The following is a 13,055-nucleotide window of genomic DNA, read 5'->3' on the forward strand; positions in this document are numbered from 1 at the left end:
GGAGCCGGAGAGGGATTCAGGAGGGAGAAAGTTCACTTCAGAGTAAGCAAGCTCCCGTTTTGGCTTCCGATCGCAATGTCGTGACTTCCGGTTCGGCAGGAGAAAGTCATCGAGGGAGCATGATCGAACAAACTTCACTTCCGGCGAGCCTCAGTTCTTGCTTCCGATCGAAATGGCGTAACTTCCTATCTTCCAGGAATTGGAAGTCATCGAAGGTGCTGAGTCGAGCAGCCACACAAGAGTAGGAGAGGGGACCGAATGGAAGAGCTCTACCCAGTGGCCTTCACCTCTTCGGCATTAACCACGAGCGAAGAAGTGCGAAGAAGAGACCAAACGCGATGTCAAACGTGCACGAGATGGCGACGACGTGCGATTCGGACATGTACGGGATTTTGGCATTTTTTTATCAAATTACAGGTCAACAGTCTCCTATTTGAAGTTTGTCAAGATGTGCTCCGTTGATCATCAAGGATGTTCCTGAAGCTATTTTTTCTTCTGTGGATCGAATTAATGCTTCTTACTCGGTTAAGGGAAAAGAGGTTTGTGATGTGGCTAATATCATGCCTTCAAAGAAGTGTAATTCAGACGATTCTAAGCTGCAATTTAAAGATTACGAAGCTTCTTCATCATCTGGTGCGAAATTATTTGTTAATAGATTCTCAAAACCAGTTCTTGAACATGTCATGGATAATAAGGTTGTTTCGACTTATGCGCAAGTTGTTTAGAATTTGAATTCGGATATTTCGACTGCTGGTTTGATGGATGATCCCAAGCTCTTGAAGAAGCACTTGGATGAATTCAACCGGATTATTTTGGAATTGAAAAACATAGGAGTGAAGATTGAAGATGAAGATCAAGCAATCATTCTATTAAACTCATTATCTTTTAGGTTTGAGCATTTTGTGAACACCTTGATATATTCGAAGGAGACTTGCTATGGCAGAAGTCAAGGTTACACTCAACTCGAAGTAGATTCAAAAAGGGGTTGAGGTGAAAGCATGAAGGGGCGATTGATTCCCTTGTCGTGAGAAATAGACCCAAGAAGAGGGAGTCCAAAGCTAAGAACCATGCTAGATCCAAGTCTAAAGGCAATATAAAGTGCTTCTTTTATCACAAGGATCGATTCGGACGTTGTGGGGTCATGGGAGTGCGGAGCACATAATCGAGCTGGGTCGGACCGGAGGCAAGAATATGAAGAGTTACACGCGATCGCGGGGTCGCATGAGTGCCCAAGTGGGGCGTGCGAATCAAGCCAAAATCAAGCGTGAGGGACTTTTGATTTAGGTCCAATTTTAATTATGATGTTCTGCAAGACACCACATCAGAGTAAATTCTTATATATAGATGTATATGATGTATAATAGGACCCCATTGATGGAATTAAATCAATAAAGAACTCTCCCTTCCCTCTCTCTCTCTCTCTCTCTCTCTCTCTCTCCTCCCTCCCTCTCTCTTTCATCCAAGAAGACCCAAAAAAGCTCCTTCCTCCTTCAAAGAATTTCTCAACACGTACAAAGAGAAAAATCATACAGTACGAATAGGCCAATTTTCAAAATTCAAAATATTGCCTAATTTTAAATGGGGGCAGGGATTCTTGATATTAACTGATCATATTGTACGATATTATTTGTACAGTACGATTATTCATATTTTTAATTTCAAATTTATTTCATTTAATTAAATATTTTAATTAATTCTGATTACATAAATCGCACAATACAATCCAGATCGTCCAGTACGATATTTAAAAAAATTAAAACATTTAGTTTCACTCCCCCTGTATGTGTGCATGGTTGTTAAGCTAACATATAAGCATGGTTGTCAAGCTAATATATAACTTTTTTTCATTAATTGACTCAACAAAGATAAAATTACACTCTTTCAGATAAATCAAACATATACAATACAATTTGGAGCTCTGATTCTATGATGATACTCGTTGTATGTTGAACCTAAAAAGTTAGTACACACAGAAAAATGTATGTAATATAAAGAGCACGAGAAACTAAATAATCATCCAATAATGTTCGTAATCATCAAAACACAAGCTCAGGCTTTGGGATTACATCAAAAGTACTATATAACATCAATTTCAACCACAAATTCGTTCTTTCCGAGTTCCCTACTCATCCAAATTTAATTCCCAAAAAAACTGAAATATTTAGCCAAAACTAACAAATCATCTATATTATCATCATGAAAGGGGTCTTTAATTGAGTTGTGGTCATAACAAATTAATCTCTCCCCTACGTCATCATGTAGAGTCTAATGCCTCCCAAATTGCTTATTCTTCATTTATTTTAGTCATTTTTCTCTTTCATAAATATTTGTTATCAGCATAAAGATGAGAGTAATACACCAAAACTTTTAGAGAAAATGGTGGTGGCGTACGGCTATCAAGTGAGCCCCGGCGGCGACTACAACGATGGGCTGGAGGTCGAGGTATTTGAGAGGAAGTTGTGGCTTGGGATGTATGAAGACATGAATTTTTAGAGCTTTAGTTTAGGATTTAGGTAAGTTTTAATAAAATATATATATAAATAGGATGAGGCGTACGCCTCACTCCAGCAAGGCGAGACGCGCCTCAAGGCGAGCCTCAGCCAAGCAGAGACACAGCCTCTTGAAAAAAAGCTCGAGGCATAAGCTTTAAGGTGTTTTTCATTGGAATTGCATTGAGACAGGCCTTAAGGAAAGCCTCATATTGCACAATTTCAAACAATAGAATTTTTAAGAGATAGGTTGTCAAGCAAAAACTCAATTGTGGGAGGTTTAGACTTTAGACTCAAAAGAAAACAATGGATTCATCCAATGAAACTCAATCTCGGAAAGGTTTAAACCCACTTGTTTAAGGTTAGGCTAGGCATAAAATTCAATTGGGGAGATTTCTACTCAGTAAAGATACAATGGAGTCATTCAACCAAACTCAATTCGAAGCATAAGGCTCGATTTGGTTAAGATAAATACCATTATATGGTTGAGTAGACTCAAATTAAAGCTTCGGTTAGCCACTTGGTTGAGCTAAGAGCAAATTGAGCTCACAACTTGAGAAAAAATTACTCCATCAAGGTCCAATAGTAGAGTTGATATGGCTCAGCAATCTGGCCAAATAAGCCAAATGGATTTAGGCTCAGAGCCCCAATAAGCCAATTGGGTCGAACTAGGAACCAATTTTGGAAAATTTGAGTTCGATATAAACTTAACCCAAATAAAAAATTAGGCATGCTCAAGCTTTGATGAGGCTGCAAGGCTTATCAATTGATGAAGTGTAGATCTAAAATGAGTTTGCTTTCAGCTGATTGGGCTAGGTCAAGAAAAACTTATGGGGGCACAATTAGCGATTAAATGAGTTTTATTTTAATTCAATTGACAAAAATATAAGCTTACATAAGTTAAGTCAAACTTTGGGCGAATTAAGGAGCCAATTAATTTGATTAAAACTAGTCGAGCTCACTTGGTCAACACAAAGACTTAGTTGGCTCAACCAAGTTAATTAGGCTTGAGCTAGATTTGATCGAGGGACCTATCTAGGTTAATTGAGAGCACACTCAAATCAGTTCGATTTAGATTATAAAAAAAAAATAAAAAATCAGTTTGATTTAGATTGAGTCAATTAAGTTTAGGCCATGATTAATTATGACTAAAACAGTTGATCAGAACTAGTTAAAAGGTTAACTAAGTCAACCTATTCAACTTGCACAAGCATAATGCTAAGGTGGGACCAAACAAGCTAACTAAAATTAATTTATTGCACAAAATATAGCTGAGCAAGTCACCCAAAACCAACTTTAGGTTAATAAGGGTTAGATTGAACTAATTGGGGCTAATAAGCGAATTAAGACAAGCTTTGTCAATTGAGGGCAAGATTAGTTGAGTTAACTAAGAATGCACTAGGATAACTAGGTCACATTGGGTTAGAATAGTGGATCCACCAAGTTTAGACTTAATCTATTAGTACTGTGGGGGTCTTGAGAAGGCCCATTTAGGCCAATTGGCCCCATGGAGTATGTTCTAGCCCAATAGGAACTTATCTAAGTCAATCAAGGAGTAGAGAGACCAGTACAAGGCCGTACGGGCCAGGCTAACCCATCATAGTGGGATCGGGTTTCTAGGGAATGTTGTAATCTGCCTAAACTCACAGAAGTTCAAGGAGGATGTGTCATGTCAATTATGATGAATGTCCTAGCACAAGAAAAATATTCAAAATTGAATATATTTCATTAATTTTGCTCCTAAATGATTCATTATACATACAATCTAGTCTACATTGTGAACTAACATTATTAAGAACAAACTATAAAAACATATATTAACTAGAATGAGCAAGTGATTTTCATCCGAAAATACTGGAAGAAAGAATTTGAAGTAGCTCAATACAAGATATTTACCTGTCTGGTTTGAATAGGAGATATCGGTAGATAAACCACTACAGGACAGGAGTAGTTGTCAGACATATAAGAAACAAATTTGGAAAAGTATTAACTTAATGTAAAAGATTAAGAAAAAGTTCTAACCCAGGAAAAGAATATCCCAATGAATTCAAGAACACTGGGGATCACAGGTAATTTGTCAATGATCTGCCACAAGAAAGGAGCAGAAAACTAGTAAAATAGGTATGGTAAATAATTGATATCTGGAATCATTACTTTGGTGCTTTAAAATGAGGCTTGCCAAGAACAAAGCTGCATAAATGGCATTGCAAATTACCGAAATAAGGTTTAATGAGGCCCAAAATGCAACAATAGAGGCAAATCCTAAGCCACCAAGAGCAATTCGATCTTCATAGTTGTCCCACTGCTTTCAAAGAAACCCGCATCAAATAAAACAAATGATCAACATATCCCATAATATCCTCAAAATATATGCAGATTGCAACGCAGTAAAGAACAATAACATGCGAGTTCTTGAATCATAAACGGATCTTGATAGATTTATTATGTTTCTTAAATACATTTTGCTGTAAGATATGAGTCCAGCTTCTTGTTAGCTTAAAATAAGAATTTTTAGGTCATTTATAACTTTTAGGAGTTAGACAAATGATACAGTTGGCAGCATCAATTCAGCTGCCCATGTGGGGCCACACACCTCTTTTATCACCTATAGGAGAAGAGGCTTTGGGAGGAAACTCTTTGGGAAAGGAGGGGACTATTTGGGAAAGATGTAAGCGGTATTTATTAGATGTAAGGGGGATTTATTAGAGGGGATTTGAGCTGTTTAAGGGAGGAGATTATGGTGGGTTAGGGTTTTTATGTTATGTTTAGAATTCTTGAAGCAATTTTTGTGGGCTTACAGGTATTTCGATTACTTTTTTTTTGTTCTGTTGGTGAAGACCTAGAGGTCAACATAACAACTGCTAGGAATTGTGGGAGAGACGATTCACCTCTCAAGCAGTGAATCAACTTGTATCTTGTCTTGCTTTGCTTGGAGATTAGTAAAAACAGCTCTCTTTGTATTATTTCTTGAACTATTTGGAGTAAGTTGTTATTCTTTTATATTGTTGTGTGCTGTTTTGATCATCAAGTCCTATCAAATTGGTATCTAAGCAAGATTCAAGACCTATGGCGCCGAAGAAAGTGGATGCTTTGGAAGAGAAATTAAAAGGAGAAGTTGGTCAATTCAAATAAGAAGTTGAGGAAATGATTTCATCCATGGAAGGAAGGTTTTCTAACCTAGAGGACATGATGAATAAAATATTGGAGCTTCACACCCAACCGGCAACATCAGAGGCGAGGGGACTGGCGGGTGGCCAAGGAAGTGGGGGAAACCCCAATATTGGCACAATAAGGGGTGATCGAGAGGTAGAAATCTTGGGCGATTGGGAAAATATGTCACCTCTTGAACTGAAAACCAGGAGGGAAATAGGTGAGGGATATAGCATGAGGAGAAATGGGGAGGAAGAAATAAGGAGGGCTGATTTTGAGGAAGAGGATATCTATGAAATGAGGAGAGGTGGGAGAGAATAATGGAGAGATCACAACAATCGCTATATGGGAGTAGGAGGTGGAAGAGGAAGTTGGTGCGGAGGGGATCTGAGAGTGAGAAAATTGAAATGCACAACAACACTTGATTAATGGAACAATCCATCATGAATAAGAAGTTAACTTTAAAAAAGTTCAGACTTACATGCAAAAACACATATTTAGTGTGTTTAATCAACATTTACTAGTCGAGCACAATTAGCACATCACTTGTATTTTAGTGACTAAATTCAAACGACTAGAATCATACATTAATGAATGTAAAATTGGCATATACTATACACGTGACCATTGATCACTTTAGGTTTAATAAATCTTTCCGAAAATATCTACATCGAGTAAAGGCAGAAGGAGGCCATGTTTATAGCATAAAACAAGCAAATTCAACATCAACTCACAGCATTCTGCACATATTTAACAATGTTCTGAGAGGAAGAATCTGAACCATCTCCTGCAGCCTTTGCAGTAATTTTCAAAAGTGTACGTTTAGCTGCAAAAATATATTTGCATTAATTTAAATAAGGTTCGAGTAAAAAAAATTACAATGATATGAACTAAACCAGAAAAAATACAAGCATTTGATGAAATAGAAATGCTGAAATTTGATAAAAATTTTGATTTAGGATATCCTGACAAAGATTTGTAAGGATAGGTTTTAAACTCCTTGGATTTATTTTGAGATATATGAAATAAATAATCAATCTTATTCATGTCTTGCACTCATCACAAAGCAAATTCAAAGATTTTATAACCCATTCTGACTCAAATTTCTCCAAACTAGATATAGTTTGGTAAGTAGAGAAGTGACGTACCAAGGATTGGTTAGAATAATTGAGAATAACATGCATTTAATGAGGACATTTGGATGAGAATTAGGTCAATCAGCAGTGAAACTAGATAAAGTGAGTTTAATAAGCACAGGCACCAAAGCACACATGTACACAATTGTTATGAAATTTAATTTAAACTTGCTTCCTATTTTATTATGGTTTGTCATTACACAAATCGAATACTATCAATTGGGTGAATGTAGGAAAAATCTAATTGGTTATATTTTGATGCCTAGGAGCAAAGTGCTTGGCCAAGAACATTTTTTCCTACCCGCTACTGGAAACAAGGAGATGGTAGCCAAATGTGAGATCTGTCAAAGGAACAAATACTTGACTATGTCACCAAGTGGACTACTATAGCTGTTGGCTCTACCAGGACGAGTATGGGAGGAGATATTCATGGACTTCATAGATGAGTTGCCCCGATAAGAAGGTTTCATGGTGATTCTAGTGGTGGTGGATAGGTTGAGCAAATATGCACATTTCATTCCCCTCTGACACCCCTACACAGCAGTGACAGTGGCTTCAGCTTTTATCAGAGAGATGGTCAGATTACATGGAGTACTAGAGGCGATAGTATCAGATAGAGATAAGGTATTCCTCAGCCACTTTTGGAGAGAGTTGTTCAGGTTACAGGGGACAATTCTGAAGAGAAGCACAGCTTACCACCCACAGACGGATGGCCAAACGAATAGTCAACATGAGCTTGGAGACTTACCTTAGATGCTTCGTGCCGGAGATACCCAAGCTATGGGCTAAGTGGCTATCATGGGTTGAAGTACTGGTACGACGCCTCTTTTCATTCTGCTTCTCAGATGACCACATTCAAGATATTGTACGGAAGGGAGCATCCCCACTTGGTGCACTTCGAGAGTAGCAGTACTCTAGTTTCTTTAATAGAGTACTTGGAGGAGAGGGATAGAGTGTTGGAAGAATTGAAGAGACATCTGCTGATGGCTCAATAGATTATGAAAAAACAAGCTGATGGGCATAGGAAGGACATCAGTTTGAAGTGGAGGAGAGAGTGCTCTTGAAGCTCCGACCGTATAGACAGAAGACAATCGCCAACAGGAGGAATGTCAAGCTTGCTCCAAGGTACTTTGGGTCTTATGAAGTGCTGGAGAAGATCAGAGAAGTAGCATATCGGCTGAAACTACCACCAATGACGACTATACATCCAGTTTTTCATGTATCGTAGCTGAGAAAGGCTATTGGTGACTATACAGCCAACCCCGAGCTACCGGTGATACTTACTGAGGATTTAGAGGTGGTTTGGGAACCCTTAGAGCTGATAAGGATTCGTAAGAAAGAAGATGGAACTAAGAAAATGTTAATCAAGTGGAAGAATCTTCTTGACTACGAGGCCACGTGGGAGCCATACGAGCGGGTTAAACATCAGTTTCTTGGTTTTCACCTTAAGGACAAGGTGATTCTTTGGGAGAGCAGTAATGATATGCTGATTCAGGCTGAACCGGCTCAGCCGGCCCAAGGGTCGGCTTAGCAACTCTACAGGAGGCAGAAACAGTCCGCCTCCACTCAGATTTTCCACCCAATAGGTGTGCCCCACTCGTCCGATTGAATTCGAATTGAAAAGGAGGGGGCGGCTAGGGCTTTGGGAGGGAAATTAGAATAGGAAAGCTTTTATATTAAAGTGCATGAGAGGATTAGGGGGGATTAAGTTTTGATTGATTGGAATTAGGGTTTCTTGGCAACTTGGGCTCTAGACTCTCTTGTCTAGAGATTTGGGAGAGACGATCCTCCTCTCGAATTGAGGATCTCTTGTATCTTTGCTTTGTTCTTGTTTCTCTTTGTTTCCTATAAAATTTGCTATCGTTTAATTGTTCTTCCACCATGAATTCTTCATTTTCTAGCTGTTTTTACCGATTACTGTTAGGTTTGCTTGCAAACTCAAGTAGATCCGATAGAATTACTTGCGAACTCAAGTATTTCCTATCAATGGTTTGGTCATATAAAAAGTTGGTCATCCGATGACTCGATTAGGAGAGTAGATGTACTAGATTTAGCCTATGTCAAGAAATATAGAGGTAAACCTAAAAAGATTTGGTTAGAAATTATTAAAAATGACATTTTATTAGATTTAAATGATAATTTGACTATTAACAGAACATAATGGAGAAAAAGGATTCATGTAACCAACACAATGTATAGGGATTAAGGCTTGATGTTGTTGTTGTTCAAAAGTGAAGACAACGCATGCAGTATTTGTAGCCAAAGTTTCATGAATGTTGTATCCACTTCTCCCTTCATTAAGATGAAGCTCACTATTGAGCTACATCCCTCACCCTATAAGGTTGCTTAGAACAAAACCACCATATTTACCATGCAAAGATACCTTGTCCCCATAGAGCTACCTAACTACACTAATCATATTTAACAAAATGTCCTACTTATAAATGTTGCCATATACTTTTGAGCATACCTTATTTATACGACTTAGATGTTATTCATTTCAAATAATCCAATTTCCCATATCCTTAAGTTTGAAGGCAAGAAAATTATTTTGAACTTAGCAAAGCTAAACTGGTTTCATCCAGAAAACTTAAGAAGTCATCTACCCCAAAAAAATAGATAACCTTGATATTCTTATTCCTTGAGAGTTTGAGCGTAGTAGTGAAAATAGCATCATTTTGCTCTCATTGTATTAAAATCTACAAAACAAACTTTTAATTAGTCACTTACCCTTAAACTTGAGGTTAGCCAACTCGTTTTTGAGTTCCAAGATTTGTATCATGAAGAACACCTTAATAAGCTTGCAACTCTAGTAGCATTCAATATACCATTGACTTTGTTATTGGATCAGCTCCCTTAACTTACTACTTTATAGAATGAGCCCTATAGAGTATGATGAGGTCAAATGACGAGTCATTTATTTATTGCACAAGGGCTTCATTCGAGAGCATTTGTTTTGTGTTATTCTAGCCCTTCTTACCCTAAGAAAGATGGAACCTATTGTAATGTTGACATCATTGTTGTCACATATGAGCTTGACGTTTGCACACACACCTTAGTTAGCTCTGGGTCTTTGTAATTCAATCATAGCAATACCACACACACTCGATAATTTGAATTTAGACTTCTCAATCAGGATCACATCCTAGTAACACACATAACCCATCTCGTTTGCTAAGTCTAGCTCTTACACTATGTTCGATGTACATGGTTGCCCCATTTTGGCCAAATCAATTCATTGACCCAAACTGAGTTGATTGGTGGTTGCTCTGTATTTGATCATGCATGTCTATTTGTGATCACGACCTTTGTTCAATCATGTTTATCTCATTGTGATCCTGATCTCGTTTGTTCACATACATCTCACAATTGTCATGATCTTTTTAAATCGCACGCGCCTCGCCATGGTCATGATCTCCATTTAATTGCACTAGTCTTATCGTGGTCCCGATTTCTTTTAGATCCCATGTCTCTCCTCAGTCATGATTTCCATTCAATTGTGTATCTTGCCCTTTGATTGCATCACTTTCGCTCATTTTTTGTTTGATCAAGAGATTTTGTGTGGTGAATGTTTCAAGAATTTTTACAAATTAATATGTTAATATATATAGCCACTTTGGGCTTCTTTCTCATGTGATAGTGGAGCATAAGTCCCAACTACCAAGTACTAGGTCCACACCATCGATTTGTGAGGTCATCTTGGATGAGATAACCCATGATGGCTAACAAAGATTTTCAAGTCACCCATGACTTAGTAGACTAAGTGTCATGACAACCTAAAATGATGGAATCATAGGATCTTAATTTGGGCTATCATCCCATTCAGTGCGTTAGTCCTCACTTTCCTACATCCACTCTCTTCCTCATAATCTTGGCTTTGAATTTTCCACTCCTTGGCAGCTTATGATAGTTGTTATTCTAGGTCATCTAATGATCCATATTCATCTGACATTCTAGAACCTTAGTCCTATCACCTTTGGAGCCTTTCAACCATGAACTTCTTCCTCGAGTGTCCTTATACGAGGACATTATTTAACTATAAAAATTTATGTATGTCCCTATGCCCACATGTATGTATATAGACAACCAATATTAATGAGATTACTATTCAATATAAATTCCCAGACTCTTGGTTAGATGATAACCACATGATTGGGGAGCGATAAACTTTTCGAATGAGAAAAGATAAGTTGAAGACTACCATCAAAATGAAGGATGACTCTACGATTTTCTAGTTATGCCCTTTTTGGCAAAGCAATTGCCCCAAGCACATTCGGGTGAGACTCATAACATGCATCTTTAGGCTCTTACTATTCTCTTGTCTATTTTGATAACATTCAAATAATTAACATTAATTTACCTTTTGTTGAGCCTAGCATGAAGTTGTACCTAAGACCATTCTAGATATTAGTCACAGTATATCCTTATATAGTTGATCTAAGGCTAATATATCTTTTGTTACTTCTATTATTGAGATGAAAACATGAATTTATTCATAGATTATTATATTATAGCAATATTCTTTCTTAAGATATATAGGTCATGTCATAGATTCCAAAATTGTTGCATATTTTATCATCAAAGATACAAGTTGAGTTCATATTACCCCTACCACACTAGCTTATAATAGGATTCTCACAAATGGCATCGATATTAGAAAGTTTTTTGTACATTATAATGTTTGGACCCGATACCTCCATACTTTATTCCCTATGTTCAAATTACATATGTGATGATTCAAGAGACACATGAACTCGTGTCCCCACCAAAAAATAAACATCCAAGAAAGGGCTTTTACATAACTCTTTAGGAGGAGAGTTCTATCAACCCCAAGTTAATTTATGCGAATCAAAATTATTCTAGTATTTTTTATAATACTTCAACATTTAGTTTTTAGGATTTTTATTTCAATTTTATTGTATTAAATTTTAAGAACCATCTTATTTTTAAATTATACAATAGGATTTTTAAAACTTCTCAAAATTTAGCTTTTAAATTAGGTTGATTTTCAATGTAACCCCATTTTTATTAACAAGGGTGTCATCATAGTAAATAATTATCTATTATAAATTGATTATGGATCAAGATTCCCTTCTTCATCTCTCCTTTCTCTCTCCTCTAGATTCTCTCTCTGCACCAAAAGTTTCTCCTCACTGCCTCTCTCTACATCAATTTCCTACCTCTCATGCCATTCTAACTATCTCATACCATACACTACAAGCATACCAAGGTTCTCGCATGATTTTCTCTTTCCACTCCATTTTCTCTCTATAACTCTAGTGCAAGCAATCCTCTTTAAACTAGAGATAGGACAAGAAGGAAAAGCTATTTTATGTTCAATTAGAGAGGAAGAGGAAGATCAAGAAAGAAATTACCATTTAAGGACCCTCCATGAAATTGACATCAAGGGCAACCTTTTTTATAATAGAAGGCATTTCAAGTATGATCTATGTTATTTCCCAAATTTCAAGTAACTAAATCATAAAGTTATTATTGGGCTCTTTAGAACAAAATAGCCATACACTCAAGTATATGCCATAAATGTCAACATCCTCATTATTACCCACATCCCAAAAACCTATGGTCACCTTCATAAAGCTTCAGCTGCCATTTAGTCCTAAAAAATATTCCATGTGGGGGGTTAATTATGACTTTTTACTTTTCATCATATTCTCTAGAGTCGAATCATTTTGCATCTAATTCATTTTACATTAATCATATATCCCTATCATATCAATGCATCATTATTCCCTACAATACATGCTTAACCATTAAAGTTGAACTTCTTTGATCATATGTTAAAGAATTGTCGCTACTCACATGCAAATATAATCATTTGAACTATGTCATTATTAATTTACACACCAATCAGGAGCTATTACTTGTGTTCAAACACAAGGTGGTTTGACCAAATATTTTCCTATTTCGGTTGGATTACATCAAGGATTAGCCTTAAGTCCATAACTTTTTACATACATACATACATATATATATACATATAGGCGTGTATCCAATCAGGAGCTATTACTTGTGTACAAACACAAGGTGGTTTGACCAAGTATTTTCCTATTTCGGTTGGATTACATCAAGGATTAGCCTTAAGTTCATATATTTTTGCTTTAGTCATGGATGTTCTCACTAGACATTTGCAAGAGGATGTACCTTGGTGTATGATTTTTGCTGATGATATTCTTCTAGTTGATAAGACTAGAGAGGGAGTTGAAGGTAAACTTGAATTATGGAGGTCAACTTTAGAGTCTAAAGGTTGTCGCTTGAGTAG

The 13,055-nt window shown here is 36.9% G+C and overlaps 1 protein-coding gene across 1 annotated transcript in view; it reads right to left on the bottom strand.

Moving 5' to 3' along the window:
• Positions 1–4,385: 4,385 nt before the first annotated feature.
• LOC110113737 (protein CURVATURE THYLAKOID 1C, chloroplastic) overlaps positions 4,386–13,055 on the bottom strand; it is a gene marked incomplete at its 3' end in the record, with an annotated part of 20,731 nt that continues 12,061 nt past the window's right edge. Inside the window, 4 exon segments of the mRNA XM_020846415.2 lie at positions 4,386–4,423; positions 4,512–4,574; positions 4,705–4,791; positions 6,374–6,465. Of these exon segments, the coding sequence (XP_020702074.1) occupies positions 4,386–4,423; positions 4,512–4,574; positions 4,705–4,791; positions 6,374–6,465 (280 nt within the window).

The sequence above is a fragment of the Dendrobium catenatum genome, unplaced genomic scaffold, assembly GCF_001605985.2.
Source record: "Dendrobium catenatum unplaced genomic scaffold, ASM160598v2 fragScaff_scaffold_1061, whole genome shotgun sequence".
Classification (NCBI taxonomy): Eukaryota; Viridiplantae; Streptophyta; class Magnoliopsida; order Asparagales; family Orchidaceae; genus Dendrobium; species Dendrobium catenatum.